The sequence below is a fragment of the Dermacentor silvarum genome, chromosome 3, assembly GCF_013339745.2.
Source record: "Dermacentor silvarum isolate Dsil-2018 chromosome 3, BIME_Dsil_1.4, whole genome shotgun sequence".
In the NCBI taxonomy this organism is placed as follows: Eukaryota; Metazoa; Arthropoda; class Arachnida; order Ixodida; family Ixodidae; genus Dermacentor; species Dermacentor silvarum.
The window spans coordinates 127,508,144-127,524,874 of NC_051156.1; the positions used below are offsets into that span (position 1 = coordinate 127,508,144).

Here is a 16,731-nt window from a genome sequence, read left to right on the forward strand (position 1 = left end):
CGGAACCGGAAGACAAAGAAATTTTTCGATTAGCGCACCTCGGAATCAGCTCTTGAACATCCCCATAGTGGTGTGGTGGCATAAAATCTCCAACCAATATGATGGACCCGGGAGCTGGTCAATAAGTTTTTCAAATTCTTCGACGAGAGGTGATGGTCCGGAGGAATGTATAGGGAACATACAGTTATTAATCTTCAAAAGTTAGAGCCGTATTGCCACTGCCTCTAAATCGGTAACTAGGGTGATACTCTGACAGGGGATAGTGTTCTGCACGACAATAGCGACGCCACCCGATGAGTGGGCAGTGCCTTGCCTGTCTTTCGGGTATACTGCATATTGTTTAGAAGTTTCTGTGTGTTGGGGTTTAAGTGTGTTTCCTGTAGGCAAAGTATGTTAGGTTGGTATTGTGCAAGTATTCATATATGTCATCCAGATTTCTGAGTAGCCCTCGCAGTTCCAGTGTATATTCTCTCAGCACCATTTTTGCGTTGATAAGGGGACGGGTTTATTCAAATGTCACCCCTTTATTAGGCGGCTTGACTGGCGGATGTTTTTTTCTGTTTGAGGCGGTCTAGAAACTCCGCCTCTCTTTGGGGATTCTCTCAGCGTCTGAGACACTGAGGATCCGGGGTCACTTCCATTGCTTCCGGCGGAGACTCGGAAGCGGATGAAGGTTTGTCAGGAGGGGTTGACTCCCCTCTGTTGTCTGGTTGTTCCGAGGTCTGTGCGAAGTTGACCTCTGGACTTGAAAGGTTGGTGCAGCTGCTTGCTGGGGGCCGAGAAAGGCGCGCATCAGCAAAGCTGTATTGCGTGCCCACCGTAACTAGACGACGCCCCGCCTCCCGGCGCGCTGCGTCAACGTAGGATCTTCAGGAGAGAAGCGAGAGCTTCTTCCGGCTTCAGGGAATGTGATGTTTTCCGTTACTTTGAATGATCTTTTCTCGTTCTGGAACATTTCACAAGTTCGCGAGTACGCAGCGTGCGCCCATGACAGTTGGGGCATTCTGTTTGGGTGGCACTGCAGCTTTCAGTAGGATGCTCGTGAGCACCACACTTTGCACAGGTGAGTTTTCCGCGACATGTGTTTGATCCGTGTCCGTACTTTTGGCACTTAAAACATCTTCTCGGGTTTGGAACATAGGGGCATACTTTGCAGTGAATGCTCTGCTTTCACAGCATCTGGTAGACGGGAACGACTAAAGGTCAAGACGATATGGGGTGTCACTACATCTTCGCCGTTTCGCCTTATGGTGATGCGGCGTAGGGCAATGACACCTTGATCTCTGAGCCATCAAGGAGGTCTGAGTCTGTTTCACGGATCAGATCACGTTCTGATATTACGCCTTGAACTGTGTTCAGACTGCGGTGGGGAGTAATGGACACCTGTAAATGAGCAAACTGATTTGCTTGAGTAGGATGTCAGAATGATCTTTTTCTGAGGGGTCCTAGCGATAACAAAAACAGACATTGCAGCGACTGAGTCGTCTCACAAGAGAGTGAATAATCAGGAAACGGGGAATGATCGCAATCAGTTCGAGTTCTGTCAAAGCTTCCTTCGGTGCGGCCCCTTTTCAGGGACCGATCGGGTTCTTTGGAAGAAGAAATACTCATGCGATATGGGCATGCTGACGGTTCCTAGAATGTCACCTGTGTTTCACCGTCTTATTCACAGGAAGGTCCCGGGCTCGCCACCTGGTAAACAGACGAAGAGCCCGTCGGCCGGAGCTTGACCATGGCCCCGACCGCCACCGTTCATGGTTTCTACCCTTCACCTCAAAACCTTTCGCCATGGTGCGGATGACAGCTTCGGTATGGGGGCTAAGGGTCCGTGGTGGCGCCAAGCACCATCACCTTGATACTCAAGGTGCCCTTGCGGGGTGAACTAGAAATTAGCACATCTGAACCACACAGATGCCTGACAAGACTGCATGAATGTTGCTTACCGTGCTATCATCGGATGCCTCACTTGAGTCGCAAAGCACATCCTCATCTAATTCTTCTGCATTCTGCAAGATATTGTGAAAGGTCAGCTTCAAACTAGGGCGCTGCTTTAGGGTAGGCTACAATAATTAAGCACCCGCCTCCTACCACTATGGCGAAATTATCGTGCGCTCTATCCATTCTCTAAAATTTCTAATCACTGCCACAAACTTTAGTGTGCGTCAATGCTGCTTACCATGCTGTCATAGGATGCCTCACTCGAGTCGCAAGGCACATGCTCATCTGGTTGTGTGATCTGCAAGAGATTTGGAGCCGTGAGCTTGAAGCTCATGTGCTGCACAAGCTGCCAGGGGACGATATTTTAAACATCTTGAGCAGCTGGTACGCGTATCACAAGCAGGGCCGCGCACACGATTTGGCAAAATTATTCACTATATAACCTTGAATGACCAAATTAAGACTACTTAAAGCGAAGTAAGATACGTTGAACACATCTAAATCTAACAAAAAATCCGCGCTGAGCGCATACATACGTACATTTTCATTCAGAAGCAAAGCATCAATTCGCGCATATTTTTCGTTGGAGCGATAGCATCCGCCGTTCTGTGGTTTCCCCGTCGGGCCGAGACGTGCCTGCCTGATTTTCGGCAGCTGGACTACCTATTTATGTGAAAAAAGAAAAAGTGTAAGGGAGCTATATGTACTACATGCCAGCGAGTGCGCGTGTGCATGGTTGAACGAGTCTTTACTTACCGCCACGCTCGCGAGCCGGTGCCTGCTGACTGTTGACTTCGGCACTTCGAATTTTGCACCAGGGTGCAAAAATTTCTTATAGCGGCCTTGTTTTTTGCACGGTTTAGAACAATTCATGGTTACTCATTCGAGATTGCGTTCAAGTTTTCTTTGTTGCGCGGTCAGACAACGTCCCGACAAAAACAAAACGAATGAGTAACCATAGTTGCCAGCAATGCTGTATCGTTCAGTCAAACTTAGCATTTTCAATATGATCACAAAAAAAATTATGGTCACCATTCAATTATTAACTTTTGTACTGCATGTAAGACGGTAGTGAATAAATGTACAGTAACGTATTGTATTTTAACTTCTCATTGTAATTAATTGTTGCATTGCCTCGCTGTCAGCATTTTGTTTTCGTTTTTCTTTTTCCATGTCGTTGGTGTCATGCGCATCGTTATGGACACCCTGGCGTTGTTTTGTTGGCGGCTTGGAGGTGCTGCTATAAATGCAGATGCGCTTGCAAATTGCAATGCACTTTTATTCGCAATTTGGAAATGTTCGCGTACGCATACGTGAGGTATCTGGAGGATAAGAGATGCACCCTTGTCGAAGTCGGCGATTTTCGCGACTTCGAAAAATGGGGGAGGACATGGACGAAAAACACCTGAAGGCGACTGTGCACTGGGTGAAGTGGGTGTTAAAGACGGCACTTCAGAATATTTTCCAGCCGAGATTCTTCACCTAGGAGGTAAGCTTTTTGTCTGCAGTGTGCACTTAGTCTCTTTAAATTACTTCAATTACTTACATAAAAGCATGTGTGCATGCTATGGTACCGCCATGTAAATTAACTTTTATGATCGCCACTGCGCAATTGCCAGCTGGGATGCTTATATATATTATGCATCGTGCTATGTATAAGGCGCTTAGAGTACGTGGTGCGACTAGCTGTTACGCAAGTGCTTTGAAGATAGCGTGCTTGACGGCTTGTCGGTCGGCAGCTGGAGCACGTGTTTGTCTTAATTACAATGTGCATATGCAGGCGGTGTAGCACGTCTCGATCCATATCGCAAACGGGAGAGGTCGATACGACTTAACTGCAAACGCCGCGTCAATTATTGATAATGGCAATGTCGCCGCTTGCTTTTTTTTCTGCTTCGTCAGACGTAGCTACATACAGCTCCTAGCATGCTTTAGTGGCAGCTGGTTAGGTCGAGGACATTTTCGCTATACACATAGTTGCGCGTTGGCGCTGCGAAAGCCTAGGCTTCTTGGCCTCGTGGACATGTGAGTTTGTCCTCTTTTCGTCTTTTCACGTTACGTGGCTACAGTACAATATTGTCAGCTGGGCGAACTAAAACTAAGGGAAATAAAGTTCACTAGGAATGCTGGGGGTGTAGTACTGTTACTTGAATTAATTAAAGTGGGCTTGAAGTGGCTCTAGGCATAGCAGAGTGTACCCCCTTGGCCAAAAACAGCCAAAGGAAAGGACTGCTGTATCTTTCAGAAAGCATGCAAGAAAGGCTGATGTGCAAGGCACACCAAACCAAGGGATAAAAGGTGCCAATATACTTTTTAAACACAACCACTTTGTTTTTCCGACTGACTTTGTAGTAGATTACATGCATGCTGACTGCCTGGGGTTTGTGTACTTTGTCACTTGCATGTGGCTAAGCTCCAAAACAAAGGAGAAGTTTAATTTCAGCGTCCACAATAAGGACCTGAACCAACAGCTGACCTCCCTGCAGCCTCTACAGGAAATTGGAAGGCTACCAGGCTCACTTGAAGAGTGCGCCTATTGGAAAGTTTCAGAATGGCTCTATTGGCTTCTCTACTACTCACCCAGTGTTCTAGCTGGTCTCTTGCCAAATCCATACTTCTCTAATTGGATAGTTTGTTGACATTATGCATTTCCTGCTTGCTAAATCTATTCCTCTTGATAGGCTTAACGAAGTGCACCAAAAGCTGATTAAATTTTTTAAGGAGTTTCAGAGCCTCTATGGCATAACAGAAATGAAACACAACACACACCTTCTTATCCATCTGGCAGACACTAAAAAACTGGGGACCATTGTGGTGCAACTAGGCTTTCCCATTCGAAGCAATGAATGGTATGTTGATCAAACTTGTGAAAGGTACACGGTATGCACACAATCAGGTTTCAACAAAATTTTGATTGACAAAAGCCTGACAAAATCCATGGCAAATCTGTGCACATCTCTTTCTGCTGGCTCATCTAAAGAGGGTGTCACTAACTTTATCACAGGCTTGCTGAAAGGCTACAAGCTATGGAAAAGTACACCGACTCTGAAGTTGCGAGAGGTTGTTCATGGAATACAGTGTCCAGCACGAGTATCAGGAATTTCAAAAAGCCGTCACATTCGGGTCTAAGATTCACAACTGCATCTGCAGACAAATCTCGCCGTGTCAAGTCCATTTTTTGTGATGAAATGTTTTCCCACATTGTAGGCATCTTACCTGTGATTGTCACCAACATACTCAGGCACGTACGAAGAACATTGTAGTCACATGTGAGAAAATGCAAATAACCGGCAGTGTGCTGAAGTTATTGCCCCACAATTTTGTTTCAGTGGACAGAACACATGAAACTGTCACTGTCAGTCCAGAGAAAATGTTGAAGTGCATCGCTTTGTTTATAAATGGGAGAACATTTTTGTCAGCGTTGAATTCCGGTCTTTTTAACTGCTGAAGTACGTCTACTTTCAATTTTGCAGTACTGACTGTTTCATTTAGTTAATTGATTATGGAGGTTTATTGGAACAAGGGCCAGATGTGGCCAAAGAGCGCCAAGGTGATAATGGCTAGTGAGTGGTACATGAAAAGTGAATACAAAGAGTGGATAAAACATTAGATGTGGCATGGCTGTAAAGGGGCCTAAAAATAGTCGCTGTAAAGTGCACAATATCTATAGGTAATATGATTATGGTATTGACTAATGAGGTGTACTATGGACATGAAAATGCATTGCAAAAGAATGACACAATATACAAAATGTCAGATGCAAGGTTTGGCAAGCACTAGTGCCTCAACAGTGCCCTTGAAACAGAGGATTGGTTTAGTTAATTTATGAGTAAACATATCTAATGTCATTCATTGCTTTCTTGTATTGAATTTAATATGTTGTCATTTTAAGGAATGTGTTCCTGCCGTTGTCACCATTTCGCATGGTTTTCTTTTATTTATGTGTACAGTAATTACATGTTTTAGAGGCGGATTTTTCTCTATTTATGCACATCCTTGTAAGCGAAATTCTTGCAACTCTATCAATTATATTTATCCCCTTCAGGTGGTGTGTGCTCAATTATGCTTGCCCAGCATATTTCAAAATATTGCATCAAAAGCAACAGCTGGAATGTTTGCTACTACTCGGTGCGGCTGTCGGGACGTTTATTATCTGTGTCACATGTTGTGCATGTCTGGGTTCATTTATTTTATTGTTTTTCACAATGCTATAGAGCAGGTACATATCTCAAGTGGCTGGATAGGTCCTTTCAAAGTTTTCTGGACATGACATATAGAGTCCACATTTTGTAAACGTCAACTCACAGAAGAACCAAACACTATTAATTTGTTCAGCAGCTGCATGCTTTTCATGATCCCACAAGTGTGAGAAAAGTGGCAAAGCTTAGCACCAGAAGGAGTTATGCATGACTTGCAAGCTTTGTTTTTGTGATGTGTTTTGTTACCACTGATCTCGGGGGCGTGCAGGTGTTATGAGAGATGGAGAGGGAAGAGGCATGGCGACACAGCAAGCAGATATTTAATCACACCACAAACCCAAAAACCTCAAACCAAAAACTCAAATACGCACTGAACAATGAATAAATAAATGCTGACAAAAATACAACCTACTGAACTAATAAACACTAAACATGTCCTTAACTGCGCCTACAACAATTCTGGACGTTTTCTACTCGAAAGTCTGGCAACTCTGGCCTACTGTTGTGGCGCTACTGGAATGGAACGCTCTTACGGTCGCACTGTTCGTCAGCTCGTTTCTCCGGGGATTCTCGTGGGATCTTTCTCATGTGGTTGTCTTTTCGCCGACCGTCGCATAAACCTTGCTGCATTGAAGTCGGTCCTACCCTTCAACTCGCTCGTCTCGGGAGCCTGGGTAACCCGGTCGCTGTTGCTGACGTGGCAGGGAAGGCTTGACGGGTTAGGCCTAGCGACGTGCTCGGCAGCTCCTTTCCCGAGTGCCGACGTGGCGTTTCGGGGATCATCGAACGTGCCGGTCTGCCGTGGAAGAGGGGTCCTTTCTGGGGTGCCCGGTCCTGCCGTGAGAGGCTGCAGCCAGTCCAGGAGCCTCACTCGAACTTGCCGAGGTCGACGGCTACACCATGGACGGCCAACGTCACGGACTCGGCCAGACCCCCAAGTCTCCCGTCGCCAGAGCGGAGCTGGCGATGCGACCTTCCTGGCCCGGAGCCACGTCGATAATGCTCGCTCAGCCTTGCTTCTCCCTCGATGACAGCTTGCCTCGCGCGCTCGCGCCGTTCGCAACGCTCTGATCACATCGTCCTTGTCTTCTTTTATATCGCCTCCAGCCTCTTACTCATGACATTTTTCCACAGGTTGTTGCTGCGCTGATTATTCATTTAGACACTATTTATGCTGCATGAGAAAGAAAAGTACTGCACTGAGAGTAAATGCATAAGTGTACTTCATGAATATCATTTGATCTAAATTCTCATGGATTGTGCTCATTCCAACAGCTGATATGTGCCTTTTGCTAATAGCGCTACTCTTTGAATACATCATAATGCAGTTCTTACAAAGCAAAGGACATAACATTGCAGGACTATATCGCACACCAGGCATTTTCTATTGTAAGAGATTTAAAAATTGACCTTGTAGATGCCGCCTTTGCACTACATGAGCTGAATGACTTGATTGAAGAGGTGAACATTACTTCTGTGAGAAATCGAAGCCATAATTGACTGATTAGCAATATTCAACTAATTCCCTATAATGATAATCTAAAAGTGAACATATATGTTGCAATTATTGCGAGCCATTTGCAAGAAATATCTATTCGAAAGAAATATAGAGCACACCCTTCGTTTTCAAAATGTGCATTTTAAAACGACAATGAACTGCATGCATTCATATGATAAATTGTTTTTCACTGCTAAAGTAGGCATTTGGGGAATTATAAGCGACACAATCCAGAATTAATCTTTCAGCATGACACTGCTTATCTCGGGACTGGTGCTAGTTTAAACTTCATAAATTGCAAGTCATACTATATATAGAGATTATTGAAATGTTAATGCTTACTTGCAATCGTGTCGATACAAGATTAATTAGCCTGTCTTTATTAGAATAGAAAGTACCTTCCTCAGTAATTCTGTCAACCTGTTTCACCTCACCCGCCCAATTATGGCAGGTGAAGTAAAAGTGTATGTATACACCAGTGATAATGCTTAGGTGTGCATTCATGGGTGTTGTAGATATGTGGACGTCACACTTGGTTGAGACAATTTCTGTACAAAATAATCTCTGCAACCAGACAGGCGACATTAAAATGCGGATGCCTATGCTGATGCCTGATGTCAGGATTGGTGCACCATTTCACCTTGCTTAAGCTGTCTTCGGATCGAATAGGCCCTGCTTAACTATTTATATTTACTCTAGAGACAGCAAGTACATACATCTAGCTGAACCAATAGGACTACTATAGCATTGTGTTCAACTGGCAGCAGTGTTGTTTTTTCCAAGGGAGAAACCTTCGACAACCCACCCACCCCTAGGGTTGTGTGAGCAGACCTTTCAACACATAATTATCTGGTAAAATAATAATTAAGGACCGCGTAAAAAATTATTGAGTTTTACGTGCCAAAACCACGATCTCATTACGAGGCATGCCGTAGTGGGGGACTGAAAATTTCGACGACCTGGGGTTCTTTAACGTGCACCTAAATCCAAGTACACTGGTGTTTTCGCCCATGTACTTGGACACGGGTGCCACGGAACGGGTGGCTAAAGAAATAGGCCACCGAAAGACTTGTATATAGATGGCGTATAGAACAAAAAAAACGTATTTCTAAAGACTGACTATAGAATGGGAGTAGACAAAAAGAAATAAAAATCTTATCAACTTTGTCTATAGACAGTCTATAGATTTTGTATCCACACATAAACAAATCTATAGAAAGGCAAAGTCGTCTACAAGAAGTCTATAGACACTGTATAGAAAGTCTAAACTCATTTTTATAAAGGACATATTAAGGGGAACTTAATACGTGGAAGTCAATGTGGGATTTAGTTCGGGACCGCGAAAACGGGACATAGTATCAACGGGGTCCCACTATTACGAATGTTTTCTAAAAATAAATTCATTTTTTCTTCATTTTGTGTATGTTTGATACAAGTTTTGGGTGATACGAATATTTCACGCGAATCCGTGAGATTCGTATCACTGAGATTCTACTGTAATATGTTTCCTCACAGAATATTATGAAGCCAATAGACAAATGACGCTGGTTCTTAATTTAGAATAAATAAGTATAACGAGAAATTATTCTGGATGAAAAAGCAACGTGCTGCAGATGGAAGCCGAACCCACATCTGCATTACCAGCTGCCTGCTCCCAAGTTTCTCTTACTAAATGATGCCTGTGGTTAAAAAAGCATGTGCTTCCTCCTCTGCCACCATGACCTTGAGTGGTGCTGGCTAAAACTCTTCATTTCCTGATTTTGTACGCACACAAACACCCAAAATAAGTGTATGGGAGGATAAACCCCAGAGCACAATTGTTAAAGCAGCGTAGATAGGTGTTGGATTTGCTAGCGAAGGCGACAGGCGAGACAAGCCACAGCCTCCAATACAGAAACTGTGCCTGCCGCATCGACCCGAAATCGCCGTCGTCTCTGGGGGCGCCACTTACGTACAGGTGGGTCTCTATGTTGAGTGTAACGACAACCAGTGACGTCCGGCCGTCGTCAGGTCGTATAATGACCCGATGACGAAGGCAACGTCAGAGTTAAAAATGTCTTTACTCTGCAGACAATAATGGTTACGGCGCACACCCCCATCTCTATCCTCTTCAGTCCCCAAGTCCCCGATCGGGGACAGTAGCCCGATTGTGTGGAAACATCTAGCAAGCGCGCATTCTAAATCAAAATTCAAATTTCCCGCCAGAGAAGGTCTTGCTTTCTCTAACCTCCGAGAGATGGCGTCCCCTAGTCCAGCGAGAACAGAGTAAAGCGCGCTTCAAAATGGAATCTCCCAGCCAACGCGCGCGCGGCCGACCTCGTCGTAAGTACTTTGAATTTTACTAGACATTTTTCAACTAAATTGCGATTGGAGAATATCAGAGCTATTTGATATGTTTGCGCGCAGTTTGAGTTAGCTTTGCTCGGCGTACTTCGCTGTAGTCTGTTGTCAGGTGTACGTTAGCACTGATGTCCCCGAACGGGGACTGTGGGTCTCAATTATTGCTTTGTGGCTTTCAGCAAAGTACTTGACTGACGACGAGATCCACGCTCTTCTGGACGAAAGTGATGCCGATTTATCAGATTCTGAAGACATCAACAGTTTTGCTAAAGATCTGGAAGAAGATTCCGACTCGGAGTCAGAACTGGAAGACAACTCCGCGGACACAAATCAACAACGGCGAGGGGCACACACTGCACTCAAGTGGAGCAGCGGAACGTACGTATTGTCTTTCTAAACTAACCGTAGGTGAAATAAGAGCAATTGCAGTGCAACAGGATAAAACTTTGCGTATAAATGCGTCATCTTTCCTTTTTACTCAGGTTTCCTGCCTTCACAAAATAGGAAGACGAAGTGCTCAGTCAAGAATGCGAGAACACAGAGACTCCACTGAAGTATTTCTTAAAATACTTTCCTGAAGAGTTCTGGGAAGAATGTGCTTTTCAGACGAACCTGTACTCTGTGCAGGTCAGAGGGAAGTCTGTCCAAACGGATGCCAAAGAACTGAAGATTTTTGTTGGTATCCACATTGCTATGGGGATCCTCAAGCTCCCAAGGGTCAGACTTTACTGGTCGCGAATGTTTAGAGTAGACTTGGTAGCTCAAGCAATGCCCCGAAACAGGTTCTTTGAGCTGAGGAGCTACGTTCACTTTGTTGATAAGCTATCGATAACTCCGAACGAACGGGAGGAGAACCGGCTGGTTCTGGTAAAGCCTATTCTGACCTCATTCAGAAATGCCTGCTTGGAGCTACCTCGGTCTAGGGATGTGTCAATTGATGAACAAATGATTCCTTTTTCCGGAAGGTGCCCCGTGCGGCAGTGCGTTCCTTCCAAGCCAAATCCCGTGGGTTTAAAAAACTTTGTAATGGCATCTCCAGATGGCTTGGTTTTGGACTTTGCGATCTATGTTGGCAAGGGCACAGTCTCTGTGGAAGACATGCGGGAGTTCGGACTTGGAGGAAGCATCATCAAGAAGCTTGTTGCAACGCTAAAAAGGGATCAACATACTTTTCTGTTCACCGATCGCTATTTTACAGACATGAAAATTGCCGAGCACCTGGTAGACGAAAATATCTTTCTGACCGGAACAGTGATGGCCAACCGTACTGGAGGTGTGGCAGCAGCAATGCCACAAGACCGGGACATGAAGCGAGGAGACTCACACTGCAAGGTACGCAGTGACCGCAAAATGTGCCTTGTCAAGTGGAAAGACAATAAATCAGTTCTAGTTTTGTCCACTGGCAGCTTCCTTCTGGTGCAACGCCAAATGCAGAGGTGGTCGAAGGACAAGAAAAAGAAGGTCAAAGTGCCGCAACCGCATGCTGTAGCAGAGTACAATCAGTTCATGGGCGGTGTTGATCTGATTGACCGTTTTGTTTCGTACTATCGCATCTCCATGCGGACAAAGAAGTGGACGGTGCGCGTGTTTGCACAATTTCTCGATATTGCCTGCTGCAACGGGTGGATTGAGTACAAGAGGCTTTGTGAGCAAAGTGCAACCCCGAAGCAGCAAAGGCTCGACCTCTTGACGTTCAAGATGGACATTGCCATTGCTTTGATCAAAGCAGAAACGTCACCACGATCCAAAAGGTTGAGAGAGACCGAAGCCGACAGCGATGATGAAGAGGTGAACGCACGTGGAAAAAAGAGGGGCAAGGTCACTGCTCTCCCCCCTGATGACGTCCGGTATGACTTGACGGGGCATTTTCCCGAGCACCAAATGCTTGGATCCCACAACAGGTGCCGGAATCCAGGCTGTAGTGGAAAATCCAGAGTGAAATGCTTGAAGTGCGGTATATTTCTGTGCCTGCAAAACCGGAACTGCTTTTTGAAATTCCACACCCGTTGAGTCCCACAGTCCCCGATCGGGGACAACCAAGTTTTCCCTCTTCCCTTCATTGTTTGAGAATTATCTTTTTTCTAAGTTTGTATGTAGAAGAGCCCAATAAACGAGTTTGAGAGAAACTGCACCAACATTGTGTTCTTGGGACAGAAGAGGCTATGCACCCTTATGTAAGTGGCGCCCCCGCCCACCAGCAACGATGTGACTTTCTTAGGAATTAAAAAAAAATTTCGCAAATATAACCACTCTTCCGTAAAAATTGAGCGGAGATTCGTAAATCGTAAAACGGGTCCAAATTTGTACATTGTGCGGAAAATTCGCAAGAGATGGCAGGTATGCTTATGGTTGTAACAAAAAATTGGGTCCCTTTGTTCCCGAGAATGTTGAATTTTTGTGGGAAAAGGTTAGCTTGACTGTTTTTGCAGCAGCATTCTCATCCTGGATTGTGACTCGAACAGTGCATGGCGATTAAATGAAATCTGCACAACCTTTTGGCACGACAGCTATGCTGTCCTGCCATCATGCTGGCTCAGCGAGCACAAGGAATTTTGCTTGTGGCCCATTGAAACGAGGGGGTCAGAAGTGATGGCCATGGCAGAAAGGCAAGATCCCCCAAAGGAAAACTAGGGAGCGTATTGCATGGTGGTCATGGCGAGGTACAGTAAGTTAGTTGCTTTGCGCCATTAAACCTTCTTGCATAACTAAGGCTATCATGTGCCATGCACAGGATGAAAAAATATAATTTGATGAAAGTGCTGCATTTTGCCCTTCAAAATGCAGGGCAAGTCAACAAGTTCGACAATCGCCCTTGTCATCTTAGGATGAAGAGGTGTTATCAAGGGTGCAGAGGGCCTGCAAGTCTCATGCTTACCAATGTGGGACTTTGGTCTCGGTGCTGTGTGGTGCCAGACAAGTAACGTGGTCTGGCCTTCATGGTGGTCACTGGGCCCTTCTGCGGCGGGTGCCATGGGGTGCTGTACCTACTGTCCTGTACTTCTACAGGGCCTGGTCTTCACCCGTATACCTGGAAGTGCACGTCTGGCACCACGTTCGACAACAAGGCCTCGTCTTCTTAGGAAGACGAGGCCTTCTTTTGCGGTCTTCAGGTTTTGGCAGAGGGCCAGCAGGTCACATACTTGCAGCCATAACAAGCTGAAGACGTCGACGAAAGCCTCACTGCAGTCTTCCCTGGTGGAAGTCGCCAAGAAAGCACATCACGGGGCCCACAAGAATGACGGGTCCTTCTGCCGCTCAGATAACTGACTGCGTTTCTCATGTGTAAGTTCTTGTTTTATAAAATAATATTAAGACTGCCATGAGGAATAACGATCATTGCTTTAAAGTTTGTTTAAGAAACCTGTTTCATCCATAAAGTTAAAAACATCGTCTAGAGATACAAGTGAGTTTTCAGCTAGTATCAACGTGGTGCAATAAGTGACTACATTGTCAACATACCATGCTTTTTCTTGCTTTAGTATGTTTCTGCATTATATTTTTTTATCTTTCGAGATATGAGACTAACTATGACTGAAATCATGCAATAGCTAACACACTTATAAATTTTTGACATAGTGGAATTAAACATTACTAAGTGTAAATTTGTGTGTGTCCACATCGACCAACACAGTGCCTGTTTACCTTTAAATAACATACCATAGGAACATGCATCTTCATATAAGCACCACGGTGTACATATTATGGCTAACTTAACTTGGAATATGCACAAATCCTACATTGTAAATGACGCAAACAATATGCTTGGCTATGTTCGTCACAATTTATCCAAGTCGCCTTCTTCCTTAAAGCTTCTCATATAACTAATTAATTTGATCAAAGCTTGAATATGCTGCGTCAATGTGGGATTGAAATGGTGTTTGCAGTCTACCGTCTCTTGTTGCTCATTGCAAAATACACCGCTTAGTCTTTTCTTTTATACGTTATATTACCACCCACACCTGCGTGAAAAACTAATTCTTTGTCTCCAGTAAGTTTCCAACTGACTGAAATACATCCATAAAGTTGGTATGCTGTTGTGGAGGACTTGTATCTTCTTGAACTCATATATACCACATAGTGGAATTTTTTTCCCTTACCAAACAGCTCAAACTCAAGATTACGAGTTCTTTATGTGTGCAATAACTGCAGCGTATTAAATCCTCATGTGCTAAATGTAACAATTACTGTACCACATTTTCCTTTTGTTTTGACCTAATGTTTTGTATTGCATTAATACTTTTTGTTTACAATATTATTGCAACAGCTAACATTGGATAATACCCCTGTCACATTGGACGTTCCAATGACATTCGGTGCAATGAATGTCATTCGTTCGTGATATCGATGACGATAATTTAAAAAATTCGCCAGGAAAGTTGAAGAGAGAAGTACAGGGCCAGGAAACTTAATGTCATTATTTTAAACTAAATGTGCGGCGTTGCTTCAGTGAGAAAACACGCATAGAAAACTCTTAATTCAGAATATGTCTGGCCACCACAAGCCAAGACAACACTTAGCCAGAAGTATAGTGTACTAGAATAGAGGCAGTGCGCTCACTGCCGTATCCCTGCGCCGTGTCGCCGCGGCACACTCAGCGTCGACTGCTCCGGCGCCCGCCAGAGGCGCTGCCACCCAGTTGGTCCTAAAAACTGGCCTCGCTTGGTGTGGAGTGCGTCCTGTTGGGTCGACTTTGTCGGCTCTCGACTGCAAGTCCCGCCGGCGTTTTCAGCAGTATCCTCTGTGCTTGAAGCTTTACTCAATGTGCACTGCGAGCGAGTGAGAATGGCTAACCGCCGTCAAAATTACTGCTTTGCACCTGGGTGCAGAACCGGCTAGTCACATGAAAGATGCACCAAAGGAGTCTTTGTTCAGCATTCCACATGATGATGAATGGCAAAAGGAATGGGAGACGAACCTCAACCGTGCAGATAAGACACTGAATGAATCTTTTGCGGTCTGCGAGTTGCACTTCGAAGCACGATTCATAATTAGGGACTTGGTGCACCTTATAGAATGCAAAGACCTGCGCATTCCTCTTGACCAGCCACTGCTATCAGAAAACACTGTTCCCATGATTCTTCCCAATTTACCCCAGTACCTGACGAAGACGACACCGAAGCCCAGGAACAAAAAGAAAAGGTGCGAGAGTGACAAAGCACGCGCGAAGAAAAGTTGCACTTTATACATTCTAGAGATACAACTGTGAACAATACCATAAAAACATTATGGACGCCTTTGTTACTGTTTTAGTTTATTAGTTATAGCTAGCACGATTTAAGTCGTAGGCTCGGTTTGGGCGGTGAATTAAATTTTATGCCCAAGTGTCAAATGACTTATTCAGCGAAATGCAGCACCACTAATGTGAAACCTGGGGAGGTGCAAAGCATGCAGTAATGCACCGCTAATGGGCGCATACTGCCTTAAGCAATGGCTCATAACCCTGTAAACACAGCCTCCCCATTATGACGACAGAAGTGTAATTCTACGCCGGAATGATGAGCGGCAATGCAGACAGCTGTCGAAGACGACAAACGCGGGCGCGCTCAGCACGAGCGCATGCCGCTTGCTTATCGCGACTACGACGATGACGACAGGAGACGCAGACAGCCCGGTGCATAAGGCGCTTTGCACCTAGAACAAGCCAAAACGCACTAGACAGTAACTATTCCGAGTTTTCACCGGCTGCTTCCGGGATCATTCTTTATTTCTTTGTAAATATATATTGTTATTGCATAAATGTATCTGGTATTTTCATCCTTTCGATTCCATGTCGTGTTAATGTTACGAACGATGTAATACATAAATAACCAGCTAACCAGCTTAACTTGTGCGGCAGTGATACCTAAATATTAAACTTCGTGAATAGACGGGGCATCGTGAGAGAGAGAGAATAAACTATTTGAAAAACAAGTCGGAAATTCTTCCTCAGTGAGTGAAAATGTTTGCTTTAGTACAACACAATTTCGTGCACGCCTTCCCTGCGAAAAAAGAAAAACGAATGGTGGTTAAGTTTGGCGCGGTGATGCTGGAAACGCAGTCGTGGCGAAACCACACCGTTCATTTTATCGATCAGCTGGAGAAACACACGTTGCGAGCCGTGCCACGACACGAAGTGCGTCAAGCTCTGCCGCATGTGAGAGACTGCAACTCTTCTAGGAGTGCAGATAAAGCCCCTTGATTTTTTTTTGCATTGTTGGAATGTACACGGTGACTCAGCGGCCTTATCAAGCCTTTACCACGTGTGCTAGAACAGTGTTAATGCAAGGCTAGTTCATCCGTGCCTCTGGCGTGACTTGAGCTTGCCTCCCAATGGCGGAACGGCATGGCCATCGTCTGCTGCGCGCTTGGAGACGCGCCATCTTCAGTGCCAACCCTCCGTAGTTTGGTGCTAAAAAAGTGCGACGGACGAGTGCGCTGCTCAGCAAAACGACCAGGACGCCACAACCTCCGCATCATGCAGCAACGTATAAGCTGCTGCGATTCAGAGTCCGTCTAGCCTTTTCACTGATACACACCCTCCGAGCTGCATTCCGCTTACTTTTATTACGATGAAAACAGCAACGCGCGATAGCCGCTTTACTGCGACGCATACGAAAGTTTCACGCTACGCGTGCGAGCCGTGCCACCTGTCGGCGGCGACACGAAGTGCGTCAAGCTCTGCCGCATTGTGAGAGGACTGCAACTCTTCAGCAGGACTATGTCTGGTGCCTACTGACACTGTAGCAAATAAAAAGGTTTTGCAGAAGCCATTGCCTA

General features: G+C 45.2%; 1 protein-coding gene across 1 annotated transcript; it reads left to right on the top strand.

Moving 5' to 3' along the window:
* The first annotated feature begins 10,652 nt into the window (after positions 1–10,652).
* LOC119444765 (piggyBac transposable element-derived protein 3) lies at positions 10,653–12,048 on the top strand. The gene has a single exon (XM_049665033.1). The coding sequence runs from the start codon at positions 10,669–10,671 to the stop codon at positions 11,983–11,985; it is 1,317 nt and encodes a 438-aa protein (XP_049520990.1). The 5' UTR covers positions 10,653–10,668; the 3' UTR covers positions 11,986–12,048.
* Positions 12,049–16,731: the final 4,683 nt, after the last annotated feature.

Bases quoted from the DNA above. Each gene is read 5' to 3' on its own strand.
- LOC119444765 (XM_049665033.1), top strand. From the start codon at position 10,669: ATGGGGATCCTCAAGCTCCCAAGGGTCAGACTTTACTGGTCGCGAATG.